This window comes from Poecilia latipinna, unplaced genomic scaffold (genome assembly GCF_001443285.1).
Source record: "Poecilia latipinna isolate Pla-1442-1.1 unplaced genomic scaffold, P_latipinna-1.0 Scaffold2912, whole genome shotgun sequence".
Lineage (NCBI taxonomy): Eukaryota > Metazoa > Chordata > Actinopteri > Cyprinodontiformes > Poeciliidae > Poecilia > Poecilia latipinna.
The window spans coordinates 1-10,715 of NW_015115528.1; the positions used below are offsets into that span (position 1 = coordinate 1).

General features: G+C 38.5%; 1 protein-coding gene across 2 annotated transcripts; it reads right to left on the bottom strand.

Moving 5' to 3' along the window:
* Positions 1–5,672: 5,672 nt before the first annotated feature.
* Positions 5,673–9,110, bottom strand: LOC106939572 (zinc finger and BTB domain-containing protein 14-like). Of its 2 annotated transcripts, none has more exons than XM_015022018.1 (2): positions 8,872–9,110; positions 5,673–6,950 (listed from the first exon to the last, which is right to left on the bottom strand). In XM_015022018.1, exons 1-2 carry the CDS (start codon positions 9,071–9,073, stop codon positions 5,752–5,754), a joined length of 1,401 nt encoding a protein of 466 aa, XP_014877504.1. In that variant the 5' UTR covers positions 9,074–9,110; the 3' UTR covers positions 5,673–5,751. The 2 variants fall into 2 exon arrangements, with proteins under 2 accessions (XP_014877504.1, XP_014877505.1); XM_015022019.1 differs by having other exon boundaries at positions 8,951–9,031.
* Between the last annotated feature and the right edge of the window lie 1,605 nt (positions 9,111–10,715).

The window sequence follows — 10,715 nt, forward strand, 5'->3', positions numbered from 1 at the left end:
AACTGATGTCTTTTGACAAGACATCTTCCCTGTTTTACGTGAAACAAGTCTGCCATTGGACCTAATACTTTTTAAAAAAAATCTACATGTAATAGTTATTGACTCAAAACAAGCTTAATTATCTTGCTGAAAAGTTACTTTTAATGTATTGTTGTCTTATTTCAAATAAAATGTCCTAGATATTTGCACTAGACAAAAATACTTGGGAAGTTTTATTGATCTGAGGATGTTGCATCAACTTCTATTCATTTCAGGAACTGCATTTATGCCTAACTCTAACACTAATTGTACCCATTACCAACATATTCCTAACTCTAACCGTAACCACAACTTAACTTGCACCACACCTCTGAGCTCAGTGCAACTGAAAAAAGGAGTCAGAGGAAAATACCCACACTTTGTTGGTCTTTTTGGTTCTCTAAATGTACAAACACACGCACAGAAACAAGAACAAGGTCAGGAAATGCAGAAAACAGATCTCAGGCATCCACTGACAGCGAGGTCAGGCTTGCCTTTTCCATTAGACACTGATGTCATTTTTCCACAAAGCTGCTTCAAATCCCATGTGTTCAAGCTCTGCTCCTGTTGGATGTTCTCCCACTGGGCTGTGAGGACGAACAACCAAGACGAAGGCGATTTTATTCCCGAATCTACAGCGCCCTGACTCTCCACCGGCATCCCTCCAAGCGCATGTAAAATGCATGGAAAACACAGAGGTGTGACAGCGCATACATTTCACTCAGTCTGTGTTTTTCACTCTGAACTCAGCTTCCTTTAATAAATACTGCAGGTTTTTCATTAAACCAGTGTCATTTCTGGTTCCCATAGCGATGGACGGTGGACACCAGCAGGTCAAAGATGGACAAGAACGGGTCAATCACTAGGAACAGGGCACCATCTAGTGTTGCATACAGAGTATGAGACGAGCGCTGAGATTTCTACTGATTTTTTTCCTCCAGGCTTTATTATTCTCAAAATAAAAACGGTTTTGCTGAAGGTGCAGAATGTGACCTGAGATGGCTGAGTGACTGAGCCTTTACAACAAACCAAAGGCTGAGTCAAAATGCATGTTAATTTATTCAATATGTCTACATAAACAAGTTGTTTACTTTCCAGTCATGCTCAGTCAAGTAAATGCATCACAGACTGACTCCACTCAAGTTGTAAATAGGCCTGTCGCAAGAAGCAATAAATCAAGTAATCACATGATAAATTAAAACAAGCTCAATAATTTCCATTTGTATGATTTATTGTTTCTCTCTCATCAAAAACTAGAAGTTAAAACTCTTCAGTTTGGTACTTTGGTCTCAACTAGCCCTTCTTTTGAAGGACAATTTTGTTTACAGTCTTCATAATGAATTTCCTTTGTTGTTTTGTTTATTTATTATGTCTTTAAAAAGACTTACAGTTAGAATTTAAAGTTTATTGGTCTTTGAGAATAAAATGTTTTGTTATTATTAAGCCATTAGCATTATTATTTGAAAATGGTCTCAAAACAACAATATTGTTTATCACAATAACTTCTGAGACAATTTATCATCCAACAAAATTTGTTATTGTGACAGGCCTAGTGATCACTAAGGATTTTTTAAAAAAAATGTGAATAAATACTATAGAATTTTGTTAGAAAATAAGAGGGAATTGAATGAAATGTACTTACAAAAGGGAATATACACAGTCTTATATATATCTGATATATATCTCAGAAATGTTCAAAACAAACATTAGCTAATTATTAGCTAATGATAATAATTAGCTAATTATTATTAGCTAATATTTGTTTTGAACAATATTGTTTTGTATTTACTGTTTGCACTGCATTTATTGACAACATTTGCATAGTTAAGTCATTTTAAGATCCTTTGTTTAGTAGTTAAGTCATATTGAGTCACTAGCATGTTGATACTACCAGTAGTGCGAGGGTTATCACAAGCATGTTGACTAACACAAGATTACTCCATTCAGTATGCTAACGTATATAACGTAAAATTACCCCAAATTCTAAGGGTACCTTAAATGTGTGGTGCCCAAAGTCGGTGCTGAAGGGCCGGTGTTTAGTTCTCTCCCTGGTGGTAGTAACAACCTTCTCAGCATGTCAATGTTCTTCTTAGGGCTTCTAATGAGACATCATTTGATCCAGGTGCGTTAAACCAGGGACGGACTAAAACATGCAGGATGCCGGCCCTCAAGGACCGACTTTGGGCACCTATAGCATGTGGGGTGTCACCAGTATGTTGATTTACATAGAGTTACTCCATTCAGTATGATAAACATCTAATAAATAAAAAATTTGCTAAAATGCTGATTTTAGGTTCAAAGCTAATGTTAGCAAGAGGGCTATCACTAGCATGTAGAGTAAATAGCATGTTGACACTAGCAGTAGGATGTGGGTCATGAGCAACATGTTGACCAACAAAAATTACTCCATTCAATGTGCTAACGTAAACAAAAATTATCTAAAATGCTAAGGTTATCTTAAATGCTGTCAGTAGCACATGTGCTATCACCACTACGTTGATTTATATTGACTTAATCCATTCAGTGTGATAAACATAACTAAAAAAAAATAATAATAATGTAAAATGCTTATTTTGCGTGGAAGGCTAACGTTGGCATGAGGGCTATCGCTAGCATGTAGAGCTGCAGATGACGTAGCACCGACGGTTTAGAATTTCTACCAAGCCAATCAGCGAACAAAAGGACGAGACGTGAACGATGACGTCGATTTCCTGCGCTGTTTTAGAATTGTAGTCTGCCTGTAGTTTAGCTACGGCAACGGAGGATGTGAACGAAGCCGTCCGCGCTTCGAAATAATGAATTAACATTGACAGCCATTTCATTGAGCTCGGCACTTCTCTCTTCGCAGTGGAGAATGGCGGTTTACAGCGCAGACAATTTCCGAAAAGCTTCGTACCGTCGAACTGGCGCATTACATACGTCACGGTAAAACTTTAGCCCAGATGTACGTTGAAGAAACATTTGTAAAAGTTTTATTGCTTCCACAAAAAGACAACATTAAAACACAGCAAATGGTGTTTATTGTCAAAGTGTAGGAGTAGGACAATGTTATATGTGCATGATTTCAATATTGTGAACTCTAGTTGTGCAACAAACTAAGCTACAGTATATACAGACACCGATCATTATCTGTGGATAGCCCCGGATGACAGTCATACTGTATAACAGTAAATCTAGTTGGCCGGTTCTGCTTGGACAGGACAGTCTCTGAGGACGATCCGTCAGGAGTCCAAGACTTTGGTTTCGTCTGCGTCTTACTTTTACAGTGTAATATCAATCAATACAACTAAACATCCATTTAAAAACATCCACATGAATATACTCAATGCAACAAATGTTATGCAGAAAATTATTTTCTCCCCCCATTCCCTCTTTCTTTCCTTCTTGGACTCTGTTATTATCTCCATAAAATCCATAAAAGGTTAAACGAACATTTAAATGTTTTTTATTAAAAAGAAAAAAAAATAACGTTATGAGAACCCCTCAGGTCTAGATAGCGACGATGCTTTGTGAAAAATATATGTATAGTATAGTGAACTAAACATTTACATGACTTTACAGGTGGGAAGGACATAACTCTGTAGAATTATAATAATAATCATAATAATAATAATAATACAGCCTCACAGTCTTTATGAACATGCTCTGCTCTCCTGTTCTGCACTCCCATCACTGTCCTCGTGCTTGTGTCGGTGTGTGTAAGTGGGATTAAAGTGTGCATGTTAGCAAGTCAGGCCACTGGCATCTCAATTAATTACAATATAATCAAAAAGATAACTAAAGTCAGCAATTCAATAAAAAAAGTGAAACTAACATTTTTCAAACCATTTGATTGGCTACAACCTGAAATTCTCATAAGTTACGTAAGATTTTTAACACAGAAATGTTATGAAAGTTTAGTGGAAGGAAAAAGTGTGATAGTAGACAATGTAAAAACGCAGGAAACGGGCAGCACCTGATGCATGTTGCATATTTGGCTGTTTCTGAATCAGGCCCAAAATTCCTCTTTTCAGATAAAAGTAAAATTTGTGTCTTATTTGAAAATCGAGGTCATAAAAGAGAGGTTAAAGGAGGTCCAGTGTAAAGTTTCCACAGTCAGTGATGATTTGAGGTGCAATGTGCATCTACTTATGTTGGTCCTCTGTGTTTCATCAAGTGCATTGTCAGAGTAGATGTCTGCCTGGAAAAGTGTAGAGCAATGAAAGCTTCTGTTTGCTAACAAACTTAATGGAAATGCTGATTTTATTTTTCTGCCCTCACTTCCAAAGACACCAAAAGCTTATTCAATCACCAAAATGATTCTAAGAATCTATGGAGTACTGTTAACATTTTCCACTAAAGCTTATCCTTACACTTAACTTTCCATCAATATGCTTGGACATGGCACATTCTGCTTTTTTTGTGGTTTTGTGGGTGTGACTGACTAATAGATAACCCTAAAGTTAGCAGCTACATAAAATAACTATCAGTTAAAAATCTTATAAAAATAGTTTTGTGTTCATGTTAATCCTTAAAATTAAAGTAAATATTACTGTGTGTGTACTGTAGGGCTGAAGCGATTAATCGGGTTAATCGTGATTAATCGATTCATCAAATAATCGTCAACTAATTTAGTAATCAATTAATCATGAACTGGAATATGCGGACAAAGAGAAAAGGTAATTTGCTGACAGTCATAGGATTAATTAAGTTAAACTGTAGAAAAATATAACATTTGTATTTTAAGCAAATTGTAATAATTTAAAAATGTAATTAAATTATTCGCATTTTTTAATACTGCATAAAAAAAAGGCTTAAGTGCAGAATCTGATTTTTTCATCCAATTGTAACAATTTTTAATTGTTAATGGTCAAAAGAATAACTTAATAACTAAAATAATCATTTAGCCACAGTGTAATACTATTCTTTTTTTAATACATCAGATTCAGTTCTGCAGTTTTTACTATTTGTGGTGTGGAACTTTTTTCTGTTAAATCCTATTACAACACAGTTTTGTGTAATTAAACCATGTTTTGGCTAAAATCCTCTAAATCAAGGGTGTCAAAAAATAATTTCGGGTCAAATTGAAATCATGAAATCATTAATAAAGCTACATACTGACAAACTTAAAATATTACATCTTTCTCTGCTTTTGAGTTGTGCTTTTTAAGATTAATTAAAATTTAACACATATTTTCTCAAATATTAAGTGATTCCTTTTGACTGATAAAGTAATATTTATCTTAAAATTCTAATTATGTGGCCCTCTAAACGAATCTGGAGTACAGAGGGCCACAAAAATAGCTTTGTTGGGCCGGATATGGCCCACGGGCCTTGAGTTTGGCACCTGTGCTCTAAAATAACAGAAATTAAAATTTGAAAATATTCTGTCTGTAATGAATTGTTTTTTTTTAAACATGAGATTATGATGGAGTATAAAGGCCATATTGAGAAAAAGGTTAAAAAATAAAATAATGAGAATAAAGTCGAAATAATACGAGAATAAAGTAATAATATTTTTAGAATAATGTAAATATTATGAGAATAAATTAATAATATTGTTGACTTTATTCTTGTAATTTTCTTTATTTTCTTAGCATGGCCCTCATCCTCCGTCGTACGTTTTGGATTAAATGACTGAAATAAAATTACCTTATTGATTATATTCCTATTTATTGAGACGCCCCTGTATGTCAATGTTGGTTTGTGTGTGTGTGTGTGTGTGTGTGTGTGTGTGTGTGTGTGTCGGATCGTTCAGCAGTCCCCAGAGTTGTGCGAGTGTGGCCCGGTCTCCAGTTTCCAGTCTCTCTGGTCGGCGGCCTCCGCCGGGCCGTGCTGGGAGGCGGCGGGCGACAGCGACATCTGTCTGCGTGGGTTGGCGCTGTGCATCGTGTTCCAGTGGCGCTTCAGGTCCGACGCCTTGATGAACGCCTTGTCGCACGAGCCGCAGTTGAAGGGCCGCTCGCCCCGGTGCTGCCGCTCGTGGTCCTTCAGGTGGGACTTGTGCTTGAAGGCCTTTTCGCACATCTGGCAGGCGAAGGGCCGCTCGTTGCTGTGCACGCGCTCGTGCCGCTTCAGATCGGGCCCCCGGATGAAGGCCTTGCCGCAGACGACGCAGCGGTGGGGCTTGAAGCCTGAGTGGATCTTCAGGTGTTCCTTGAGGTGCGCGGCGGTGGTGAAGGCTTTGGGGCAGTGCTCGCAGCCGTACGGGCGGTTGGCGGTCAGCAGCCGCTCCTTCTTGGCGTTGTGGTCGAGTGGCTTGGCGCTGGCGCTCTGGCAGGAGTTGTGGTCGCGGTGGCCGTACAGGAGGTACTCCAGCTTCATGTCGGCGGCGGAGGTCGACGACCCCCAGCCGTGGGCGTGCGGGTCCTTCCCCAGCCCCGTGTTGTAGCTGTGCGGCTGCGAGACGTGGGAGCCGCCGGGGCCGATGGCGTCCATCCCCTGGTCGTAGAAGCTGTTTTTCCTCACCTCCTCCATGGCGAGCTCCTTCAAGATGGCGTCCTGCGCCCGCATGCCGTGGTCGTCCGGCGCCTGGTTCTCGCGGGTCTTCATGTTGGTCAGCTCCCGCTTCTGGGTGCAAAGGTTGTCCAGGAAGTTGATGCCGAGGATCTGTCCGGACGACATCATCATGTTGATGTCCTTCTTCCGCACCGCCAGCCGCGCTGTGTACATGTAGTTGAGCACTTCCTCGAAGATATCGGAGCGGATGAAGTCGAGCTCCACGATGGAGTTGTCCTCGTCACTCTGCTTCTTGAAGAGCTTCTTGAAGTAGTTGCTGCAGGCGGCGAGGACGCAGCGGTGCGCCCGGAACTCGATGTTCTCCACCACCACCACCACGTCGCAGTGCTCGCCCTCCATGCGCTGCTGGTTCAGCATCTTCAGGAAGGTGGCTTTGTGGTCGTAGTCGATGTATCTCAGCAAATCAGACATGGTGCAGGTCAAGCTGGAGCAACCTGCAGGCGACAGAGACGCAGGTTAGAAACGCCTTAAAGGGGCGGTATTAAACCTGCCCCCATAACAAATGTAGCTGGATGATAAACAGTCCCAGTAATTATTACGATAAACGATAATATTGTCTTTAGAGGATTTTCAATGGTACAACAGTGCAAGAACACATTCTCAAAGATCAATAAACTTTAAATTATAATTAAAAGAAAGAATCAAGGCAACAGTCCAGGTATGTCTTGATGAGGAAATAACATTATAACATGACGTAAACGCAAAAAAGTTGATTTTACAAAATACTGCTTCTTTAGTGACAGGATATTATTGTCTGATAATGATAATCTTAGTAATCAGTTATACTGATAATTAACTGATTAACTGGGTGAAAATATTGGCACATTCTGCAGATTTTTTTATTTAACCACTTAAGCCTATTTTTAAAAATACATTAAAGATCCAAATACACAAACTTTTTTAAACAGTTCCCTAAAATGTAATAACAGTTGTCATGTCACGCTAACAGCTCAATTTCTGAGCAGCAGACACAATACTCCACAGTAATATGAAGTGAATGAAATGCACTGCTAATCCACCTCCTTTGCTTTTGTCACTCCTCTTTAAATCTGTTTCACTGTATCGACAGAAAGCCAGGTAGAGAGACGTTGTGATGTTGTAATAAATATTCCATTTTTGTTTATAACTATCACAATGTTCTGACCACCATATGTTAGCTTTAGCGTCTCAGTTGTTAAAATATAAATCCAATACATAATAAACGGTGAGAAAACGTCCCATCCAACAGAAAAAACATATTATTAGTATGCAAGGAGTGAATGTATAGTTCATGAAACACATTAACTTACAAAACTGCATCAAAGTATTCATTTGAGATCAAAGATTAAGTAGTAAAATACACAAAGAAGCTTAAACAATATGCAACAAGTTCCTTGATGGAGGCTGTAAGCTCAAATCCAGCAGGAAACAAAGTAATTAAAAAACTCTCCAATCTTTATCTTTTAATTTATCAAAAAATAATCTGCAGTTGCTGCTTTATTTGTTTATAAAGATCACATGGGTAAAGTTCTTAGTTTTTACAACTTTAAACTGAAATTTAGTTGAGACATTGACTTTAGAAAATCGGAAATTAAATCTCAGTCAGGAAATGTCAGTTCGGTGCATCTTTAACACAAAACAGAGAAATCACTGACAATATATATGTTCAACTCAGCTGATGTGATCCCGAGTTTTCCTTTACCTACGTCATTTCCTGTATTCTACTTAGGTTGATGTTTTTATGCTGTTTGGTGAAGAAACCCGCTTAAAATCAGCAGAAAATGATACTTTTAATATAATATATGAACATTGCAAACCTTTTTATGGGTATTTAGGTGTGGAAATGGTGGTACGATGTGATTAGAAACTAAAGATGTGCTTTAATTTTCACACCAGATCAGGGCTGCATGCAACAGCAGAGGGGTGGAGCTCTACTCGCATGCCTCTAATTGTAAAACAAACAAACTGAGAAGCAGCATTTGATGCAACATGCAATTAAAAGTGCTTTTATTTACAAATAAGACGCGAAGAAGAAAAAGAAGTGGCTAAATCAATCATGCAAAAAGCCTCTGAACAGGAGCAATTACGACAGGCAGGCCCCAACAGCGAGCTGAGCCTTGGTTAAGCTAATCAAAATAAAAATAAAAACACAAACAGAAACAAACACACGAACTGTTCTGCGGGTGACCAGCGCATTTCCGCGCCAATGTTTGCGTGACAAGCAACGCTGCGTGCAGGAAAGGATCAACCTTAGCGAGAATATTTCACATTTCACTGCGCCCAGCCATCTTGGCCAGCCAGCCAACCAGCCTCGGTTAGTGTTTCTGCAGCCCGACAGGCAGCGCTCCGACAGCGGCGACACCGCGGGGCACGTACCGCTACAAACCGGGCGGCAGTGCGGCCGATCCGCGGCGCTCCGACACGACAGAGAGAGGAGAATAAAAAGCGCCAATACCCAAAGTCTGAACGATCCCTGTGTTGTCACGCAAGGCAGTCGACGACGATCCAGATCCAGAGTTGTCGTTTTTCCTCTTCCTCCTCTTGTTGTGACTGTGCGGCTCCGCAGGAAACGGGGCATCGTTCTACTGCCACCTAACGCCCCGGAGAGGGTACTGCACCCACAAGATCGTCTATATGTGGACAGATGAATCACTCTGATTTGGAAAAAATATAGCGCTTCAAAACTGTTACAGGCATGGGATATTTTATTTATGCGATAATCCAACAAAAATAAACACAGTTGTGAAGTGGAAGCAGTAGTGGTTCAAAAGAATGAAACAAAACAATTCAAATTTATTTCATCATTGACCGCCTGTATATTAATGTTAAAAACAAAGCGACTGTTGTTTTCAAGTCACAGGCTAATTAACAAACCCAGTCCTTGTTTGGAGCTTTTTCAAAAACTGAAACACAATTATTTTGTCTGTATTTTAAGTTTTTGTGGTTTTCCTTTATTATACTAAATGAAATGTTTCATGTTTTATGTTTCCAAGCCAAAAAGTGATACACAAATAAACTTCTCTTGCCTGAAAACTAAAAAATGTGGTACGCATCTACCAGCTTTAAAACTTCTAGAAAATACCTAAAGCTGTCAGACGGGATGGAAAGCGTCCACAAACAACTATTTACGAGTCTCGCCATGAATTCTTAATCAGATTTATCTTTGTACTTTGACTAGGACATTTAAACAGATGAATACGGTACACTCTAAACCATTCATGATTGTTGTCCTTCTGGAAGGTGATTGTCCCTGTTCTTGCTCCACACCGTGCTTCAACATGGAGTTGGTGTGTTCAGGCTGCCACATATTTATAATGTCGACCTACTGCGAATTGGTGAGCTGTTTTATTAGCTCATTTGCATGTAAATGACAGACTAAAAATAAATTATCGCTTTATAAAAAGGCTGACCTTTCTAAAATATATCTTTTATTCCTGAATTTAAGAGATCAAGACATTTAAGATATATTAAATACTTTCATTGCTGGGTTGGATATAGACGATGGATACATGGGTGATTGTTTTCATTGATATTGTGTTTAAAGAAAGTTTTAAAACAAACAAACAAACAAAAAAGAAAAAATACGTTTTTGGCTTAGTTTAACAACTTAAATCCACAAAAACAAACCATCAACACATTCACCTTAAGGGGGGATATGAAAAAAAAACAAAAAACCAGGAAGTATAAATGATGACTCCATAACGAACTGTCTCATATAATCTACTGTTTGATAACCAAACCCATATGAAACATTTTAGATGTCAATGCAACAGGTGCTTCTTAAAATAGATAAATGAACAAATAAATGATAAAAAGTGTATTTTAAACGTACTTTGAAACTTTCCAATTTCTCCAGGTGTAACGCCTCTCACCATTTCACTACTCTTTGACTCGCACAAGACAGCTCAGTAAAGTGTTGACGTCATTACGTAGTTACAATAATAAAAGCGTTGCAATTCTGCTGCCATATACTGGTTCAACTAAAACTGTAATTTATGTTTAAGGCTTTATAACTTCATCAGTTACTTGAGCGTAAACTAATAATTCGAGTTCAACGTTATTCTGAAATACTGAAGTCATTTTATGTGATATTTGATCTGCTGCATCTTAAAGGAGCATCATTACGTATTTCCCAGATACTGTCAAATTTTATAGCACAATAAAGTAAGTATATTAACTTCAGCTGTAAACAAAACTATATATATATATATATATATATA